The sequence below is a fragment of the Cryptotermes secundus genome, unplaced genomic scaffold, assembly GCF_002891405.2.
Source record: "Cryptotermes secundus unplaced genomic scaffold, Csec_1.0 scaffold1066, whole genome shotgun sequence".
Lineage (NCBI taxonomy): Eukaryota > Metazoa > Arthropoda > Insecta > Blattodea > Kalotermitidae > Cryptotermes > Cryptotermes secundus.
In genome coordinates this window covers 108314-131228 of record NW_019738984.1, presented here as the reverse complement: position 1 = coordinate 131228, position 22915 = coordinate 108314, and the positions used below count along the sequence as shown (strand labels likewise).

Genomic DNA, 22915 nt, shown 5'->3' with positions numbered 1-22915 from the left:
CATAAATTGTCATTAATTGAATTAGAAAATAAACTTTTGAAGAGAACTGAAGTTAAGACTTAGCAGTAATTGGCTGATACATGTTTTATAACACAGACTCTTCAGTGATGGAAGAAGAAGAAGACCTACACAGCATTCATTACAGTGCATGTAAAAGCACCAGTTCCTCAGAATACCACCATTCACGTTTCTATCCACATTGCCACCATAGCACCACATGAAAGCAATTAGGCGTACCTATAGCATGTGTTCCAAANGATCTTTTATGTGCCGTAAATCTACGACACAGGACCCACGACTTAAAGTCCCTCCCAGAGGACTTGTTCCCTGAATTTTTCCGCCCTTAAAAATTCCACGACCTCTGCCGGGTTTGAACCCGCATACCTTGAGTCATGAGGTGGGAACGTTACCCCTAGACTATGGATGCCATTTAGTAATAGCATGGAATGCCTGTTAACATTGATGCTTCAGTACGATATTGGGAAAATTATTCGACATCAGTATGTATTCTCTGTGTTGGTGGGGTCCATGTCGCTTAAAATTGCTCATGTTTATACTGAAGTATGAACAAACCAAGAAACCAAGAATGAGCTGGAGTAGCATAGTCTGTATAGTAACTGGCTATGGGCTGGATGACTGAGGGGTCGGAGTTTAAGTGCCTGTAGGGTTAAGAATTTTCAATTCTCTGCATCGTCCAGTCCAGCTCTGGGGTCCACCCAACCTCCTATCCAGTGGGTGCTGGGGGCTCTTTCCGTGGTGGTAAAGCGGCCGGGGCGTGAAGCTGACCACTCACCTCCAATTAGTGCCAAGGTCAAGAAAATGTGGATCTATACATCCCCTCCCCCATATGTTTTCATGGCATAGTGCTTAATTGGTTAAGCACAGGGACAACTTTACCTTACATGTATATTCATGTGTGTATGGTGGTTTGCATTTGTGTATGTGCACACATGCACATTTATCCAGCATAAACCACACTTACCCCACAGCTGTAATTGTATTTCACTCACATCTTTTCCCCACATTTCAACATTAAGACAGCCAGTGCCATATTAAGAAAGGTTCTCATACTCTGTAGCAGTTACAGATTTGCTGTTCATTGCCTGTTGAGAAATAGAAAAAGATGGTGCAAAGGCATTGCACTTTCTCATACATGATTTACTGCGGTGTTGATTACCTTGGAAATAAAATTTCTTATTGTTAGGTATATCATTGCCGGTCATGATAGCCGAGTGGTCTAAGGCATGCACTGTCTTCACTCACTTGGAAGCCGGGATCATGGGTTCAAATCCCACGCAAGGCATGGATGTTTGGTATGTGTATGTGTTTTTTCTGTGTTTATGTTGTCCTGTGTTTAGGTAGAGGCCTTCTGATGACCTGATAACTCGTCCAAGGCCTCCTACCATCTGTAAAATGATCAAAATAAAAAAAAACCTTGACGCCCTAGAGGTATAAGAGAAATGGATTAAATAAGTAAGTAAGTAAGTAGGTAGAGCATTGTTGGCCACTAATTATACAAGCTAAGACATGCACATATTGCATAACCATTTGGGCCATAGGGTATTTACTGTTATTTTCCTGAAGATACCACCTGTATATTTTTGTATGAGGTGGTGGTCTCCATAAACTACTGAAATTTGATCAAAACTGTTGGAACCGTTTTTGAGAGGTTCACCATTTTTTTCTTCGGCCCCTCATATCCAGAGTTAGAGTGTTAAGTGTAAGCACGGCTACTGTCACGTGATGTCTTCTGAGCCACTGCCTAAAAAATGTATGTGTTTACAGAGCCATTACCACATAACAGCTATCTTTGGTGGCTTCACAACTCTGGTGATCAATGTGACAGTATTTCTATTTAACCTTGGGTCTTTTTTTTTATCTCTGTCATATTTGCTCCTCTTTTAATCGTCCTTCTATCAGTCATAGTAGCTATTTGGCCTTTTAACTCAGCCATTAAAAGATAATGATCAGTATCGGGATTAGCTCTTCTAAAACTTCAAACATCTAATAAATCTGTGTGATGTTGCTGGTCGGTTAGTACATGATCTATCTGGTTAACTGCTCTCCCGTCTGATGGTCTCCATGATCCTTTATGTATATTTTTATGTGGAAACAACTACATTTTCGTGTTCAGAAGCACTGAAAACACATAACTCTGTCAAAATCTTGACATCAGTATTTTCTTATATAGGCTGTGTATATGAGAAAGCAAAAGAAGAGCAAGGAAGTGTATTAATGAATAAATTAAAAGATTTTCCCATTTGTTGCCTTTGATTTTACACTTGTTGTTTTTGTCACAGATGACTAGGCAAGTGGGTTTGTCAAACCCAGACCATAGCTGTCTGTTAGTGCTCTCACATTACAGATTTGTATAACTACCTTATAGATACTATTGCTGACAAAGGGTTGAAAGATACTGAGATAGGAGGTCTTCAGTGGCATGATGGTTATACCAGATTTTGCTCAAATTTAGATTGCAGTCTTTTTGGTGAAGATTTTGGTTGACACCCCTTAATCTTGTAAGTGAAGCCCAGCATTTTGGAGGAACCCAATCTCTGTCTTCAGCTCTGCCCCTGTGGTGTTGATAATTACTTAGCCTACGTGGTTTCATAATCCATAAGACCAGAATTGAAATTTTCACTGCTCCAAAAACTTCAGTATTAAATATGCAGGGTGTTTAGCCAGAATTACAAAATGTATAAACATATATAGTCATCTGTTAAGAGAAAATTAAAAAGTTTGATATGACAACTTTAGTATTTCTGCCTGTCCTAAGCTCCATTTTATGCACTTGGAAGTTAAGCTGCACTCATTTTTATCCGTGGCATTAGATGGTTGGATACCTATTCCTTTCACAAAAGATCCCCAGTACTAGCGCAAAAGGAGGCTTTCTGAGTCCTGTAGGTGTTGTGGATGTGGGAAGGAGGGAATTCCCAGTAGCCCTACATGGAGCGAAACTCTAATTATCCAGTGCATAGTTTCTTTCCTGCTGGAGCTAATATGGCTGGTAGGGCCCCAGAGCTATTGTGGGTGTGTTGAAAAAGAAAACATCGCAACATCCTCCCATTCAGTCAAACTGTGGTTATCCAGTACATAACCACTGACTTTCGGGAATAAGCTGAGTCACCTAAAATTAACTGGATAAAAATGTAGCAACTGAAGTGTTGGAATATGTGTGAGATGACATTAATTTCACTGAGCAGGTTGGTGTAGCAGTACAGCTGTAAACATATCTGGGAGATGCTAATTTCAGAATTTAGCTGGGACACTGGCTATCCTGATTGAGTATTATATGGTTTTTCTTTGTCTAGGCAGATGCTGGGATAGTATCTCAGTTAGGCCATGACTGCTTCCATTGAAATCCTTTCCTATTCATTATTCATCAGTCATCCTGCCATTTGACATTATGCAGTTTGAAATNCCCCCCCCCCCCCAAAAAAATATTTCTTGGGAAATCTTTGTAATACTTGGGTTTCAAATTAAGAGTCTCCTGTTACTAGTATTACAAGAAAGGAAATATGTTTGTAAAATTAGCTGCAAGGGCATGTTCATCTTGATGTACTAAAAATAAGTTTTAGTTGTAGTGAATGGTCCACATGAAGTTCTCTTCAGTTGCAAAGCAGCAGCATGGTTAAACAGGTAATTTGTGGTTTCTCTTGTTTTGTTGTCAATGCATTGCAGTTGAAGCACTTAATAACAGTGTGTTCTATTCCACCACATTTTAACTTTCACAAGTAACATGGAAGAGTTGTAGAACTAATATGCTACAATATTGTGATAAGTTTATGATGGTAATGTTATAATTTCAGTGCTGTTTTGAGTATGATAAATACAACTTGACTAATTAATGCTTTGTTTTCAGTACAGTAAACCTTTCAGATTGTGATAAACCAGACCTGTCATAGAACTTCCAAGTTCTTACAATTAAATGATTTAAATACAACAGTTTTTATGTAACTTTAATTTGGAAAACTTCCTGTTATAAAAATAAAGAATCAGTGCAAAGCCATTGCGCATGCTGTCTCATATAGTTAACTTTGACTGCAATACCTTGGAAATTAAATTGATTTTTCACACAGTAGACAGTTTGTTAGTTGCTGAATTCTGAACAAGATTGAAATCTGACTGGTGAAGCCTGTTTCAACAAAATCAACATTTCATATTTTGGTCCCTGTTGCATATCTCTCCCCCACTGCAGATACCACTTACATAATTTTATTTACAGAGGTTGGTCTCCATAAGTTGCTGAAATTATTCAAAATAATTTGTACAATAGAACTGCCAGTTTGTTTTTATGGCTCATTTGAAAGGCTGCTGTTTTTAGCTGGTATGTTTTTATTCACCGAGCCCCAGCCCTGTGATGAATAAACTCTTGAAGACAGAAAATAAATAATAAATAAGCTAGCAGGGTGCACAATTTCAAATACATACATTCAGTGTACCAAATGCCACTTTTTGATAATTAGCCTCTGTTTTTCCGAGAGAGTAAAGAAGGCAAAGATTTGAATTATATGAAACTGATGTTCTCGTGTAGAAATGCCAACAGCACAGTTAAAGAAACTGTTTGTCATAATTAGTTATTTTTAACTAGGTTTTTAACACATTGAGGACTGGCAATTTAAATATTTAAATCACCCTTGGGACCGGCATTTTTAAACCCAGTACCCTAACTTGTGCACTGTTCACTTTAAAAATTAATATAAAATCTCCTAATTAATTTTATGAACTAAAATTTTTGGAGAACACTTACCAATGCTCCTAGAAGTGCTTGAGAGTGTGATATTTCTGGAAACATTCCCCTTTGTGAAGTGGCATTACACAGATCTTGCAAATATAGGCAGTCATACTCCTTTTTCTGTGAACTGCGCAAACACGGCATTGCCTAGAAGGATGCTTCCGCTTGGAATATTCACTCTTCACAATTTTCACGAGGGTATGTTTCCACATATCACCCGAGAGTTGCCCAGGGGGATCCACATGAGGCCTGCGTGGGGTGGGAGTTGATGGGCCCGGCCTCACTAAGTCTTTGTCTGACTCTCATTCTGCTGCCACCATCTGGTCTGTAGCCCAGGCCTTTGCCACATTTAATCAGAAATGCTTTGTATTTCAATTTCGAATCAGGGGTTTAGATTTTTGTAAACCAAAAATGAATTGAAAATGGCACAATTTATAAGCCACAAGGCAACTTTCTTTGTCCACTTTATTGTTTTCCTAGGAAGAGAATAATAGGCCAAGTATTGATTGGCTCTATCAACTCCCTTCATGAACATATTGTACTCAGAAATACAAATAGGCTTCTTTACTTGTCCATGTCTCCTTTGAACATCAACCATGCTCGAATTGTGAATTGTGGAAATCATATTCACAATACGAGTATCCCTCCAGGACTGAAGAAGAATATCCCCCTTCCTCCTGAATGTGGTTTCACCACGTTGGGTCCGATGGAATTTGTTTTACCCCTGGATTTCCAGTAAACTGTCCCAAAGTAGGCGTTTTGTCTACTTTTCCCCATGTGGCTGTCCCCGCAATTTTACTACCTGCACTTTTGTGCAGGATGAAAAAGAAATGCTGGCTTAACCTAGTAAATTTTGGCTACCATCTCCTTCAAAGTAGTCTCCTTGGGAATGTATACAGAGATCCCATCATTTTTTTTTTCCACATTTCAAAAGAACGTGGAAGTTATTTTCCTTAATGGTTTCAAATACCACTTGCGATTCACTTTGGATGTCAGACACTGTTTCAAAATGTCATCCATTCAGTTTAATTTTCAATTTGGGAAACAAAGTGAAATCACGTGGAGCTAAGTCTGGCTAGTATGGAGGATGGGGAACCATAACCATTGTTGTTGTTAGTCTCAAACTCTTTGGTTTTCAGGGACGTGTGGGTGGGTGCATTGTGATGAAGGAGCCAGTTGTGATTGTGCCAAAGTTCTGGTTTTTGCATTGCACATTTTTTCTCAGGCATCTCAGAACATCACAGTAAAAGTTAGAGTTGACCGTAGTGTTAGGAGGAACAAATTCACGGAGAACAATCCCCTTCATGTCGAAAAAAGAATTGAGCCATGCTCTTTGTTGAACTCCAGACCTACCATCCCTTTTTTGCTCTTGGTGATTGTGGACTCTTCCACTGTAAAGATTGTTGCTTTGCTTCAGGATCATGACCGTAAGTCCAACTTTCGTCACCTATTATGATCCTAGAGATAAAAGTTGAGTCCTCATTAGCCTTCTCTTGTACCTCAAGACACATGTTTACATGCCGCTGCTATTCATCATTTGTCAAGAGTCAGTGAGCGAACTTCACAGCAGTGCAGCACATGTTCAGATATTCTAGTAAGATCTCCTGGCAAACTTCATTACTGATCCCAGTGGTGTCTGCAAGCTCATGGACTATTTAGCAGAGGTCTTCGTGGATGAGTTCTTGAATTTTTTCAACATTTCTGTCATTTTGCTGGTTCTTGGTCGCCCTGAGCATTTGTCATCTTCAGGTGACACTCAGCGGGCCATGAAACATGAACGCCATTCAAAAACCACTGTCCGACTTAAAGAATGTTCTCCAAAAGCCTCACAAAGCATTTCAAGGGTTCCAATAGCAGATTTACCAAGCTTCACACAAAACTTGATGCAGACACGTTGCTTGATTTTTCCATCCATCGCAGACAAAATGAAACATGAAGTCAAAAAAGCACCTGTGTAAAAGGAATACTTGTTCAAAACACGGTGTTACATGGCAGACTGATGCAATAGGCTTCTTGAAGTGTTACCTTGGCCTCCCTTCTCATCTTCTTTCCCTGAGGCAGTTACAACAATAACAGTCAGGGAGCTTCCTGCTAGCACCTCATGGATGCTTAAACTTTTTCCTGCTGAAGAATGTTTTCATTTCCAGACTTTTAATACAAGTGTTTAAATTCAATGTTTTTTTTTACAAATTATGTTTTTAAAAACATGTTTATTATCAAAGGGATGTAGCCTGGCATTTGCAGTATTTTCCATATTGGCATCTTAAAAAGTATAATGTGGTTTTTAATAATGAAATGGGAATACAGTATTTTATGGAAATGGGAGAGATTGATGACAAGTATAAAGTTGATGAATGGAATGTTTGAGAGTATAGAATGGCAGATGAAAAAGAGATGTAACATTAGAAAGTAGCTTGAAAAGAAGACTGTGCAACAGTTGTTGAGAGACTAAGACAGTTGGCAGAAATAAGGATTCAGTTAGACCCAGAGAGTGTAAGAGAATATTTTAAGGGGCATTTTGGAAGGAAATAATTGGGTCATTATTTCTGAAAAAAGTTAAATTGCTGGGTGGTTGATGTGCAGAAGAAAGGATAGTAAATTGGAATGCAAGCAATATACATATTAAAATATTAGCTAAATATGAAAAGGCAACAGGAATTTGTTACTCAGTAGAACGTTAAGAGGTATTGAAGGAAGAAAGGATGTGTAAAATAATGACCAAGGTAATAAAATATGATTTGTGAGACGGGAATATCCAGCAACATAGGAGATGAGTTTGTTGCATATGATTTACAAGCTTGAAATGTTCAGCTATTCTCAACCTTGTCAAGGACTGTTACAGAGGTGCTAGCAGGGAAACTAAATGAGTGGATTGAGAGGGGAGATGTTGTTTCTCATTCTGAAATTGGGTTTAGAAACTGTGGGAGGACCACATATATTTATATTAAGAATAGTAATAGATAAATATTTAAGCAGAGAAGGGTAAAGTGTATTGGATGTTTGTAGATTTGCAGAATGTTTTTGATGCAGTGGCAACAGAGGCTTTCTGATAGGAATTTGAAGGAATGAAGGAACTGTATAAGGATGTTAAGAAGCGAATGAAATGGCTAGTGAATTTTTATTAACCTTACATAATAAACTTAATGGAGTTTGAAATGTTATCTGTCTCCCCATATTACTGTTTTCCTATTGGCATCACCTATTATTGACAAATTCATATGCAGAAGTAAAATTTGAAGTTCTTAAAATTTACTTTAGTTTATTTTTATTGAGCAATACTTAATCTAAATTGAGCAGCATACTAGAATGTATGTTAAAAATTCATGTTGAAATCTTCTAGTTTAATTTAAAAAACTCTATTATATTTGATTTTATTTTCTGATTTTTTTCTCAACAACAAACATATCTAGAGGGTTTACTGTAATTTAATTCTCTGGTCCTCTGATCTTACTGGTTACTAGTATTTGTGCAGTACACGAAGTTTATCAAGTGGTTTTTTCTTGCTCTTACCATCTTAGTGGATTTTAGTTCTTTTAATTTACTTTTTGCATGCTAATCTGCATTTTATTTTTGTAGTTAGTTTTATGTATTCTGTTCTGTTCTTCATGTTTGTTTCAGAATCATCTTTCAGTGCCATCTCTTATGAACTCAAGGTATCTTCATACTTGCAAGGTTAGTTAATGCATGCATGATTTACTTAAAAACGAATTGTAAGAATGGCTAGATTAATTGATAGAATTTAAGCAGTGCTCTTGCTAAAGTTAAGTTCAACACACCAGTCTCTTCAGCAACATGTACAGTGAAATGGCAGTATAATGAACATTGAGTTAGTGAATACTGTAACTGTATAACTGTGTTTTATTTCCTGGTAAGCTCTGTACTGCCAAAGATTTTGACTGAATCCATTATGATGAATAGAAGAGAATTAATTTGTGTTAGGTGTTAAAATCTAAGCTGAAATCAACCTTTTGGGTCAAGCCTTTTGTTAATAGATACTTTGAAGGGTACTGCTTGATCACTGTCATTGTAACAGAAGCTCTACTTCAAATTAGGGTTGGACGAAGACTTTGTATGTGCAATTTTAAGTAAAGTATCAGCTGTACCATAAACTCACACAGTATATTGTCACGTATTTTTGCCACTGACTGAAGACGCTGTTCAAATTGTTAATTGGTTTATTTAACAACCTACAAGTCTTGGCTACAATTAAGTATACACTGTTATTGGTTTACACACTTTAGAACCCTACACACAAATCTCTTCACACTATCACGATTCACTCGTTACAACTGAACTTGGTGACTACTACAATTCAACTGTCTTCGTAGGCTGTTACACTTAAACTGTCTTAGGCTGCTGCTATATTTCAACTCACTTCGTAGGCTGCTGCCTTGAGAACTCACTTCGGTGGCTGCTACACTTTAAACTTGAGAACCGTTTTCGTAGGCAGTGTAGGTCTCTTATAAACCCTCAGCTGGACCACGGGAAAACGCCTCCCTTCCTTGTTGCCTAGTCGCCATGTTTGCCGATAGCCTAGCAACGCTGCCGGGAGTTGTTTACGGCTATGTAGCAACTGCGGCATCCTGTGTTACGTAATGGGTACTGCTGTTTACTCGCTTTGCATAGAGACCAGCGTGCTTGGACTCGGTTCACTTCGGCTCCGCTCGGCACGTCACGGCTGGCGGGGAGGGAGGGGCGTCTTCCATAGCGCAACACGTCACACTATTATCCGAGAGGACTTCATTGAATGCAGTCACCATAAAATCTTCCAGTCATGTGGAGGTAGATTCATTTCTTACTGAAATTGGGCAGTTGTCTTCTCTGCTGACTGGAGTTAGCATTCTTAACAGGAATTTTAGCTAATCATTGATGCACATTATCATTATAATTCTTACTGGGAACTTTCGAATTAATGAGTAATATCATGGTAGAAATTCTCAGAGTTCATATTATCATCACTTTTAATAGGTAGTATTTTTGCTGTAACAAACTAAATAAATACTTTTGCATATTAACTCTTTGCTAGTTGTTACATAGTAAAATGTAATAAAAACGGTGAAAGTATTTACATTTTAAATTTCTGGAAGTGAACTTTTCTGCTATTACCAGGTAGGTGTATATAATTGAGCAGGTGAAAGGGTAACTCCCTGTGAGTATTACATGTTACATTTCACAGATGTAGAAAAATGGGCATATATGACATTCATCTGAATATATTACAAAATTATATATTACACACATTCATTTTCATTTAAACAATTTGTTTAGCAAATCCTTTTAGATACTTTGAGGTGGGCCATACTGGCATTTCACTGTATTATGTATAGTTGATGGATATTTATAGCAAAAATCAGCATGTTTGACAGCACTCAGGTACGTAAAAATATGTCATACTGAGGTCACGGAAAGAAATCCAATGAATGGTGAAGATAATAGAGCTGGAGGCTTCTCCCTTTCTACCTGCTGTTGTATTATCCTCCAGTCCCATCTGGCATTTGCTAACTGGCTTAAAGCACATGCCATGAAAGAAGGTTATCACTACAAACATTCCTGTGAGCAGAATGACTAGAAGCCTAGAGGGGAAGTGTAACAGCTCAAGTGGGATGTGGAAGGTGTTGATTCATGGGACTTGTTTGCATGACTCCAGTGTAAATTCATTTTATTAGGACACATGAAACCCGTAAAAGAACTTTTGGAAGTAATACAGTAGTCAGTATATACATTTTCCTGTAATGCCTGGTCTTGTAGTGTCTTGATTTAAGATTTGCAGAGATCATTATGTTACAGACATATTGTACTATCATACGCAGTCGGATATCCATCTAAAACAGGAATCAGAAAGTTTAGAAATGTAATTCGCTATATTAAGGTTGTAGTCTTCTGGGATGTAAGGCTGTGTAATTCAGTGGTTAGGTGCTAACTCTTCAGAGGGATGTATTGCCCTTCTGTAATCAGCTTTTCAAAAACTTCAAAATTCAGCAGTTAATTGGCGCACCATCTCTCTCTGCATTAATGCTTTTAATGTTGGGCTGTAAATTTATCAATACTACATCTCAGTTGTTCCACACTGAAGAAGGTAGACAGTTTCCTGAACAGGAAATTCACAGTTTAAGTATAATCTGCTATTAGTTCCATCTCTTATTAAGATGTAGCATAAATTTTATTTTGCAAGAAATCATCAAAATCTCTGGGAAAATATCACTTCCTAAATGAGTCTAACAATTTTGGCCGTGTCCCATTTCACTTTCTTAGTACAGTACCGCAGAATCCATTTAAACTTGTCAAAGCATTGAATATGTTATCGTGCATTTTATAAGCAATTTCTGGACTGTATCCAGTGGTATAGAAGACAAGGACATGGGTTGTTTTTCCAAATCTAGCTTTGTTTTCTATCCCATTGTGGATACTGAGATTCAAATATTAACATATGATGGGTGTTCTCAAATGTAATGCTGGGACCTGTTCTTGCAACTGTGCTGTTATGCTGATTGTGTCCAGACTAAGGTCTGGAGGTTACCATTCAAGCTACGCGTTTGAATATTAGATCAAGCTGATCGTCACCACTGTTAACAGAAGAATAGAATTCCAGTTCACTGCGCCATGCCACCTCTCTGTTTCAGTTGAACCAGTTTATTTCAGATAATTTCATAAACCAAAAAAGTTGGTACTCAATCAGTATTACTCAGCTGTATGTTTCATCATTAGTTGGAAATAATCATCAGACCTTACGCGCTGCCCCCCTCCCACACACACACACATTTGTCCAATTTTGATTAAAGCATAGAATTGGTCCAGTCTTAAAGTTGAAGACTAATTCAGTTTAAATTAAATTATGAATATTAAAAGAACTGGATCATATCATTTATATATATGTATAGTTTATAATTTAATTTTCAGTGATATTCATATTAAAACTGGTTAAAATATAATGGTTCAAAATGGTACAATCTTAGTGTATTCAAATATGATGTAATATATTTTGTGATAGATTTGTACATGAAATGTGATTGTTTTAACAGTTGTTGAGTGTCAAGAGGTGAGCACAGGTCATTGACGTAGCAGATGTCAGTATACATTACAGCTGGATTCATGTGTGTAAGCTCTGTTTTCAAACATCTTTGAGGTGTGTCATCATCAGCTAGTGATGACACAATACTCTCATCATTGTCTGATGATGGCACACCTCAGACAAACAAACAAACTATGGTCAGTATAGTTCGCTTGCAGACTAAAGGCCATGGAGTTTATTTGAGGTGTGTCATCTTCAGACAATGATGAGAATATTATGTAATCAGTAGAAACTTAATAGATTTTATTCACAACATACAGCGTAAATTTAAATCATCATACAGGAAATTTGATTGACAGAGGTCTTCTCTTCCATAAGGTTGTCTGCTGAAATTGTGACATACTCCCAGAGATGTTTTACAAAATAACATCATAGATTATCAACTAAGGAGATAGTAATGGCACTAATAATCACTCATGTGTTGCACCAAAGCCATGGCTCAGATAACATATTTACAATGTATAACAATATTAACAGTGAAGAAAGAAATTCATGGTAAAATCAACCAAAAGTATAACAGTATACATACAATATAAAATTTGGATCTGCAAGATAAAACCATTGCTCATGTCTTGATGCTCACAGAAAGTCAACAGTTTTTGCCCTCTTCCTCTGAACCTATTTGTAAGTGTTCTATAATATACATAAAAACAGAAGAGCCTTTTAATTTTTGTATTGACATGCCTGATCACCTGAGAAGATGAATGTGATTGGTGAGCAGTGATGGCCTTATTTTTCCAGTCTTCATTATCATACATTTAAACAGTCCCCCCCCCCCACTCATTCAATTCATATTGTAATATTTTGCATCCAATTTTCATCTGTTTCATTTGCTTCCATGCCTGGTGTAGTCTGTCATGTCGAACACCTGTGTTTTCATATTTGTAAAAATATTAAAAGGTATGTCTCCTAGAATGAAAATGAGATACTTCTATAAAAGCTTCTAAGGAAATTACTGTAGCATTTCGTGTAAGATAAATCTATCCCTGTAACAGGCTGTGGAGGCCCATTGGGTTGTGAGATGTCGAGGCTCCCGCATTTTTTAGACATATGGTCACAGATGGCAGTGAGGTTGTCAGCCTTACATGCTGGCCACCCCCAGGAAGATTCCTGGTACTCGTTTCTATTAGAGGCTGCATTGACCCTAGGGCCATAATGCAGCTGGAAGGGTGAGGTCAATTGAATAATCCAGTGACCTAATCGAGAATCGAAACCACTACCTTCCGGCTTGTAGCATAGTGCTCCAACCAACTATTTCATATATAGAATGTAAGTCTCAACTAGTGAGGCTGAGTAATAGAATTAATGACCGGTAATTATTTTTACTTATGTTTTCTCTAGGGTGTGACCCTGGATAACAGTGGAATTGACAACTTTCCACAGACCCAGTATGTTTATCACCAGCAGCATTAAACACATCATCCTCATCATCATCATCATCATCAACAGCAGCAACAACAGTCCTCTCCACCACAACAGCAGCAGCAGCAGATACAGAGTCATCAGTCATCTCAACAACCTGTCCAGCAGACACAACAGCAGTCATCTCCGACAACTGCAACCCAGCAGCAACAGCAGCAAACTCAGCCACCGCAGCAGCAGCAACCACAACAACAGCAACAGCAACAACAACAACAGTGCAGCCCAAGTTTGATCTCAAGTTCGCAGAACATGCAAACTGTAAGTAGATTTATTTTTCTCCGGTGCATGGCTTACAGAACATCAGCGTTCTGTTAATAGAAGCATTCATGCCTGGTCATGTTTTGTGTCCTGCTTATTGTAATAGTATAAATTGCTGATGTGTCTGTTGAGCTCTTAGTTATAGTAAAATTCAGTTCCAGTTTTGTGCATTCCTTAATGCCATGTGCATACAGTGCAGAGTGATGTCCATCAAAATTTTGCATTTCCTTCATGCCCTCCAGTTATTATTATGTATGTTGTAACTGTTTACAATTTATTAAAATTAGCATCATAATGCAGTTTACAAAAATGAAGGGACTACATAGAGCAACTCGTGTCTGTTTTATTTTGGTTTCACGCAGTCACATCACAGAAGTTATTAGAACATTAGATTAACAAAGTAATGAGATTAATTCTGTACAAATTCATTCATTCAACATGTCAGTGCATTGCCAGGCAGTGGGTTTGGTAAACAAGTTCCCACAAAGACAGATTCTTGCTAAAGAACCCATTGCTAGGTTATGCAACAGTGGAGGAATGTTCATAAACATTCTTCCAGTACCGAATACAGGCAACAGTAGAAGCACCGCCATTTCTATGTGATGGCCGATAACCCCCCTAAAATGTGACACCAATATAGAGGAAACTGTTTTCTATTTGATGAACACAAAGCAAATGCACAGAACAATACGATATCTCTAGCTAGGCAACAGAGCTGTAAATGCACACCCTTAATAAAAGAAGATTGTGTTTTCCATGGGGTCCGTGCACAGGAGTTATCTTGAAGACAACTGGTGCTACCAGTCAGTCAGTTCTTGGTAGGAGATAACCACAGGAAGTTTTTTGTCAAAGAAGAATTAGAAGTCAACCTGTGAACACTTAACATGTGATTTGAAGACTTTGTGTGTGCTGTAGTACAGTGTTATCTGGAGTGTGATAGTAATAGTTCCAGTGTTAAAATCCTTTGCCAGGAATTGGATAGAGAAACCTTTGCAGAGGAATGGCCATTGTTTAGATGTGTTACCTAGCAGTGACTAGTTAAAGCAGATATAGCAGACTTTATTTATGTGTTATAATTGTAGTAATCTTGAATGTGATATAATTATTTGTAGTTACAGCTAGTGAATATCCGATAAATTGACTCAAAGATCCAAACCTGCGCCTTTGATCACTAATACACATGACAGTATGTTCGTTGTAGCCGATGACAATTTAAAATTGGCATCATAATGCAGTTACCGAAAATGAAGAAAGTACATCATGCAGATCATGTTTGTTTTCTTGTGGTTTCACACAGTTGCATATTATAATTTGTTAAAACATTAGATTAACAAAGTAATGAGATTAAGTACAGAATCATTTATTCAGTTATTTGTCTAAGTTATCGTCTCCATAAAAATAACACCCCTCTGATGCAACGAACTTGGCCCAGCAAATGTTCCATGCCTCATAGAAAGACTGGAAGTCAGCTTCTGTTAGGGTCTTGATGGCATCAGTTCAGCCTTCTGAACACTGGCAAGTGTTTGAAAATGATACTCCTTGACTCAATTTTAATTTTGGGAACAAATAAAATCATAAGGTGACAAGTCTGGAGAATAAGGAGGAATGTCCTTTTTTTTTTCCCATAAATTCACAAATTGACCATGTTGTGTGTGCAGGCACGTTATCATGATGAAGCCTGAAGGATCTCATCACCTGAAACTTCCATTTAAATTTGCATCACCCTCTTTCTCTGATGGTCCAGGACTTCAAGATAAAATTTATGATTCACTGTGACACCAAGTGGTACAAATTCTTTATGAACTACCCCATGAGAATAACAAAATGATAACCATTGTCTTGATTTTTATTTGCTCATGACATTTTTCTTCTGTCTTGGATGCTATGGCATGTACCATTCCTCACTCTGGCCCTTGAGTTCGGGTCACACTTGAAAATCCAACTTTCATCAACTGTTATGACACAATTAAGAAAATCAGATTCAGTTTCAAGCATTTTTGCTGACACTTTGTTTTGATGCACTTTTTGATTGTCATTCAGATTTTCTGGAACCATCTTTGTACACACTTTTCTCATGTTTAAATCTTGTGTAACAGTTTGGTGGACTGTACCTTCAGTAATATTAATTTTGTCAACGATCATTCAAATTGTCAAAAGTCGTTCTGGATGAATGAAAGCCCTCACATGATTGACATTTGTGTTTTGTCTCACAGATGTGGGGAATTCAGATTGCAGTTCATCTTCCACCATTTCTCATCCATTTGCAAAGCCTTTGTGCCACCAAAATACTTGGTCACATGATACAGAATCATCACCAAATGCTTTCTGAAACTTTTTATAGGTATTGCTAGCACCCTACCCTGGCGTGACACAAAACTTGATTACACAAGGTTGCTTAGGATTTTATCTTCTCCATTTTTCCGACACTGTAACAAACACAAACTACAACAGAACCGCATTTATTCACCCTAGTAGGTTCAAACTTTGACTGAAAGTAGAGGCGGAACGTAGCTATCATCTCATAATGGTGTCAGTGCTGCATTTATGCCAGTTTGCACACTACAGAATCAGTCTCATTACTTTGTTAATACACCATGCACATTATTACCCTAAATATCAGATATAGAGCCATTAAAATTAAAAATGTGACATATATATATACAAATGGACGATATTGTCACATGTAGGATGGTACATGGGACGAGAATGACGGGTTCTAGTTCAGATGATTGGATTTATTGGCACTTAGGTTACAACCTCATTTAATTACAGTTAATTGTAGTGCTATCACTGATATACACACACCTCATAGTTCACTGTGGCACACACACCCATAAAACCTTCAAATCACACGCCAAGTCTTCACACGATAAACTTTCCATGGCTGTCTTCCACCAAGAACTCTCTCATTTAAACACTCTGAAATACTGTGAAAGACTGCCTTGGTTATTCCTGGAATCTCATTATATAGCCTCTGCACCAACTGCACACAGAAAACAGCCTATATTGTCATAAAGGATTGTTTACCTCAACGTTACATAGCAGTGAGCACAGTGCAAGCTGGGCTTGGCATGGCACGGCACAGAGGAACACCACTTTCCTTATTGTTGCACAGTCACCACACCCACAGACCTCCGTGGCTCAACAGCTCTCGCATGGCGTAAATACGCCACAATATTAATGCTAGTACAGTATACCATACCTTGGCATGCCATAGCTTTTGCCAACATCTCACTATTGTGGCCAAAGTTCAGTTAAAGGTCAGTTTATAATGGATTTGTGATGGACAAAATGACACTTGGCAGGTTCCCTGCCAATTCTCATTCTACCAGTGCTCAGTTTTTCTCATTTGTCATTGAGAGCTAGTACAGTGGACAATTTGTGGTCTAAGTACCAAGGAGCTCAATCACTCCCCACCCTAATTTGTCAGCTCTAGTCAGATACGTTTCTAATTGTAGATTGCTTGAAGTAGGTATTATCTTGTTTGTAATATTTGATGTTTCCTGAAGGTTTGTAAGCTTTCAGTAATATAGCAGTTTTCAAGTCTATATGTTTTATTTCTGGTACTTGGCTTATGACTTTTATGAAATTCTTCCCTTAGATGCATTTAATGGTTTACTGCATGATGTTACAGTATTGTGATAATGGTATTAGATAGTAAATAGAGCTTTGCAAGCAATGCAGTTCAGTTTCTGTAATATCTAGCCTGTGTTAAAAATTTCAGCTAGTGTTAAAGATATCAAACAGTGAAAAAAGTAACTCTCTTGCAAAACTGATGTGCCAGAGAATTCCACTATCTGCTGCTTAGCCTCTTCAACACATTTCTGCTATTGTACTGTAATCTGTGTCTTCTTCTGTGCTCTCAAAAGTCATGATTCAATAACAGCTCTGTAATATAAAGATATAATGCTGTAGTGTCCAATGAAAGTCAGGCAGTGTTTTGGAGGAACATTAGCTTGCATCTTCAGGGTTGAAGTTTAAGCATTATATAGAAAAGAAAGGAACTTGCAAGTCACTCAATCAGTTCCCTTTTGCTGTCTGTGAGAAATAGAGTGCACCAGTAGGAGCTGAGAGAACAGTTCTGGGTTGGGCCCTGAAAAAGACCACTAGTGCAAACATGAGAACACATGGGAGAAAAGTTGTGTGTAATGGACAGAGAACAGAAAAGGGTGTGAGAGAGGTTGTATGCATGGTTTGTAGATATGCAGTGGAGGATAGGAAGGGCAAGAAGAGAGTGGAAGAAGCTGGGAAAGGAAGGCTCAGGATTGATAGGTGCACATAGAGAACAGAATTGGTGCCCTTATAAATACAGTGTGGCCCAGTGGAGAACCCAGGGCTTCTTATGATCTTTCAGGAAGAAGATGAGAGGTATCCATGCTATGCTTAGGCAGATGCCATCCTCCCTGTTCATACTATTGAGATGGAGCTCAGTACAGTGTGATCTCATTATGAAGTTGTTAAGGAGATAGTTTGGAGCAGAAAATGTGAACAGACAGTTGTGTGATTGTCCACCATTTCAGATTTACAGCCCTTGAACGTTTTAGTTTTGATTTTTTTTTTTTTTGTGAGATCATGTGGTCGAGCCTTCAAAATGTTGCAAGACAGAAATTATGCCGCATTTGCCTCTACAGTGAAACCGTGGTAGGGCAAGTGTGGCTTACAGTGAGGACTTCATTACATCATGTTTTTATGTTGCATGACTATATAAGGGGTTTTGGTTTGTTTAATTTATTGACCACTTACAGGTTGTACTACTACTATAGCACTATCACTAGTTTCACACTTTACAATTCACTGTTATACGCACTAGTGCCCACAGTCTGTTAAGTCTCCACTATCTGTTTCCTGGCAACAGATGTAAACACATGAACTGTAACAGTCTCATTCAATTACACACTCCAAATACCACTGTTCTACAACATACATAAAGTATTCTCTTCACAGCCTGACTGCTAACTGGACACCAATTCATTATCTTCCTTCTTTAACCCTTCAGCGTGTGCATTTAAATATTGCTGTTGTGGGGCCTCCTGCAGTAATATTTTTTACTTGCACATTTAAATTTTGGTCTAAATTATATTATGTATTGTAACTTTTGAACTATATGAGGTATAATTATGAATTTTTCACTGAAATCATCTTAAAAGATGGTTTTATAATCTTACCTTATAATATGATGCGATGGAAGCAAGTGGATTAGAAGTTGAGTTTCGTATGGTATTTCTTGAAACATCCATCTAAACACAACCCTGCCTCACATTCACTACACCAATAAATAGATTCTTTCCTTTTACCATGTTTTGCGCACACCACACATCTTTTTTGAGGCTTTGCTTTTTTCCTTTGGCTGGAATACGCTCCAGGAAATGTTCTGTGAGTCTTTTAGGCGGCGGCTCAACTGATGGATGGCTGTATACAGGATGAGGAAAACCAGAACCGTGATTTTCCAGGGGGCCTTGTGTTCGTGAAAGTCTGAACTTTAGCATGCCCATGTTTTTGTTATTCAGGAGACACCGATATATGACCATTGCGTTATGTATTGCTACACTGAGTAGCCTCTTGATTAACTTCTGATACCACTTAGTACTCTTCTTTCGTTCAAGCAAGTACGGCTGTAGCATTTGATCAGTCAGATCCACTCCTAGTATGTTTCTGTTGTAATCACAAACAACCAAGGGCTTTGTTTCTTGTTTGTTTTGCTTTATTCACAACCACATGCATATCATCTTTGTGGTATGTTGCTATCATAGTCACTCGGCCATCATAACTGTGAGATCAGCGTTCTATTTAGACTGACTGGCAGAGCTGCAGGAAATTTAATGTTATGTTTACACGAACAGAGAGTGCATTCTTTTCACAACAGCCCAGTGAAATCGTCATCATGCTGGCGTGATTCGTTCCATATTTATGGGCCTTCAAAATTAAGCTTACAGCTTGGCGTACGGTGTACGGCAAACAGCAGGTATAACCATTTAAATACCAGCGTACCGTGTACAGCAAAACATGCTGAAGGGTTAATGACAACTTTGCGCGAAGTGAAGAGAAACATCATTCCCAACAGTTTCTCTATTTTGCTCACATATATGTTGCCTTGGAAGCTTGTTTACCGAGCCATTGTCTAGCAGTGGATGTCTCCTCTGGCTCCACTCTTCCAGCCTTCAGGTGTCATGACACCGTAGTGACAAGAAGTAGTGGAACCATCAATTTCTTAATGCTACATCACATAAAATGAGAGATTCTTTCTCATGTCTTAATCATAACAAGTAATTTGTAACTAGCTGCCACTGTTTTCACATAACTTTTGCACCAACTGTATTTGCAGTTTTACTTCAAAGTTATTATGACTATGAGTCCATAAAGATACTGTTAGCCCCCCCCAAATAAAAAAATATGAACTCTCGTAATATTGACGGGTACACGGTAGCATAGTTGGTTGAGATACTGTGCTACAAGCTGGAAGGGTGTGGGTTCGAGTCCCAATGAGGTGGATATTTTCAATCTACCTAATCCTTCCAGCCGCACTATGGCACTGGTTTCGACTCAGCCTCTAACAGAAATGAGTACCAGGAATCTTCCAAGGGGGTAATGGGCATCAAGCATGTAAAGCTGACAACCTTACCGCCATCTGTGAGCCGACTGTCTAGAAGATGTGCGAGCCTCGACCTCTTACAACCGTATGGGCCTCCACAGCCTCTTACAAGGGTAACTTTACCTTACCTTGTAATATTGAGGTTGCACTTTACTTCATCCTTGGCCAATCCATGAGTGGAAAATGGTTGTTCAACCAATTATACACTTGGTATGGAAAGTGGAGAGGGAAGGGCACCATTGTGCTTGTTGGTGAGCCATGAGTGAGTACAGTATTATCTCTGTCTTTGACATTATGAAGTTTCAACCACAACACAAAAAAAAAGTCAGGATTGAAAGTTTGAGATACCTGAAACTTTGAAACAGTGGTGAATTGTACAAGTACTTGTTTACATTTTCTTCTCCAAATTACTGACTTATCAGTTCTCTGAAGCTTAGCCACAGGACTTTGAATCACCCTGTTTGATAACTCTTTTGTCTGTTTCCTAATTCTTCAAAGGCATTGTGCCATTTACTCTGTACTGTTGCCAGTATTTATGGTGAAAATAGCTTTCTGAAGCTTTCTTTTTGAGAACTACTTTACTTTCTAATTTTTTTAGTACTATGCACAAGGAAAGCAACCATGTCCTGGGCAAAGAACAGGTACTTGGCTTGTTTATTGTAAAGGAAATTACGTTTTGAAAAAACATTTTAAATTCATTGCCTCTTAAGTTGAATACATTTATAAGAGTGTCAAGGAAATATATACAGTGGGGGTTTTATGATATTACAGCATTTAATGTTATCATGTAGTGATTAACATTCCAGCATCATGGTTGGGCAGTTTCAGATTTGACTCTCAGCTTCGAGGCTAACTTTGAGTGGATTTCATTAATTCCTTCAGACAGATGCTGGTATGGTTTCTTGAGATAGGCCATGACAACATCTTGCCATATCCTTATCTACTCATTATTAAAAAATTACCTTATTACCCTATTCCAATCTGCGTAATCTCTGCAGCATCTTTAAATAACCTAAGAACTAATCAGTCAATCGTAGCCTCCTGAAAGTGACACTATGTGGTCTAGTGTATGAGGATGGTTCATATTTGACCCAGCGCTTTTAGAAGCCATCTTGTGCTCTCTTCTTGAAAGCAAAGGTTCTCATAAATGATTCTCTCCATACGGTGATAGAAATTCAGTGGTTGTCAAGAATAAGCCTCTTGCTTTTATTGATTTTTCTGCCATTGGTGCCTGTGGCTGTTGGGCTGTTGGGTAGATTGCTTTGCTTAGTGTATCATGGTGGTCTTTGATTGCAGTACACCACTCGTACATCTGTACCTTTAACAATGCATCATTCCTGAACTGTACTCAGTCTTCAGTGAATATCAGCCAGTATCAAGCCTTCTGACATCAAAAACATAGTTATATATTGTTGCTCCACTCTTACTAACTTCTGTGGTTCCCAGCTTGCACTGTAACTAAGCACATTAGCACAAGTGCAGTTAAGGAGTGGAGAAGGGACATGTGAAGTGAGTGCAAAAATTACACCAGTCCACCCTGTTCTTTATGAGAAACAGTGAAAATTTGAACCATGTATGTAAGACCGTTTTGAAACACCAACATCTCATTCTTGAGACCAGCTTTCTGAACTTTTTTTTTTCTGTTTTCAAGCGGAGCACGACCACTTCAAGTCTCCACATATATGCCAAGAATATTTGTCACATTGGATGTGTTTCACAGCATGAAGCATATTGTCACACAGTTTATTCATGTAAGTGGCATGTGCTGTTGGAACTGAAGGGACGTTTGTTTCCATTATGGAGCAAGTCATCTTTGGTAAATCAATAAGTAGACCCCATTTGTTTGGATCATGATGTTGGCCAAGAATTTCCATGAGGTCACATTATTACAGCACACTAAATTGCCTCTCTGAGGAAGAAATGAATAAAAAGTCTTTTTAACTCGTGTGGAACGGAGATATCTTAGAACTATTTTCTAGAAGATTCCATTCTTCTGTCTAAAGTCCAAAATTTAAATTGTTTTTTGACAAATTGAGGTCACAGACAAAATCTGTCATGTCTGTTTGAGATATTAAATGAGGCTCTGTGAAACTTGGTCTCTGACATTAAAGGAGGTACGTAGAGTGAGGGTGTTTAAGAACAGGATGCTGAGGAGAATATTTGGACCGAAGAGAGATGAAATGACAGGAGTTTTGAGAAAACTGCATAATGAGGACCTTCATAACTTGTACTCTTCTCCAAGTGTAATTAGAATGGTGAAATCAAGGAGGATGTGATGGGCTGGGCATGTAGCATAAATGGGGGGGGGGAAGATGAATGCACATAGGATATAGTTGTGAAAGCCAGAAGGAAAGAGACCACTGAGAAGACCAAGACATAGGTGGGTGGACAATATTAAAATGGCTCTTAGAGAGAGAGGATGGGACAGTATGAATTGGATTGATCTGACTCGGGATAGGGACCAGTGGAGGGCTCTTGTGAACATGGTAATGAACGTTCTGGTTCCATAAAATGCTGGGAACTTCTTGAGTAGCTGCACAATTGGCAGCTTCTCAAGAAGGGCTCAGTTCCATGATTGAATGATTGATCTTCTGGTGAACAAGGTTGTTCAGGTTGCTAGATATTAAGAAAATCATAAATATTAAATCATGGTTCAGTGAGTGAAATCAGGTGAATAACTGACAAATGGAACTGAGCATGTAAGCTGTTTGACAAAATTGAAAAAGTTTGGACACGTGTTAAACATGAACATGAAAGCAGTGATTCTCATAACATTACAAGCCCTTTCCCTTTCCTTTTGTAATGTAAATCCTAAATTGTCTACATTCGTGTGTCACTCAAA

The 22915-nt window shown here is 38.2% G+C and overlaps 1 protein-coding gene across 1 annotated transcript in view; it reads left to right on the top strand.

Annotated features, from left to right (window-relative positions):
* LOC111871541 (CREB-regulated transcription coactivator 1) overlaps nucleotides 1–22915 on the top strand; it is a 168186-nt gene that overhangs the window by 86334 nt on the left and 58937 nt on the right. The window contains exons 7-9 of the mRNA XM_033754296.1: nucleotides 8354–8407; nucleotides 13146–13192; nucleotides 13223–13484. Coding sequence (XP_033610187.1) covers nucleotides 8354–8407; nucleotides 13146–13192; nucleotides 13223–13484 — 363 coding nt within the window. The remainder of the gene's footprint in view (nucleotides 1–8353; nucleotides 8408–13145; nucleotides 13193–13222; nucleotides 13485–22915) is intronic.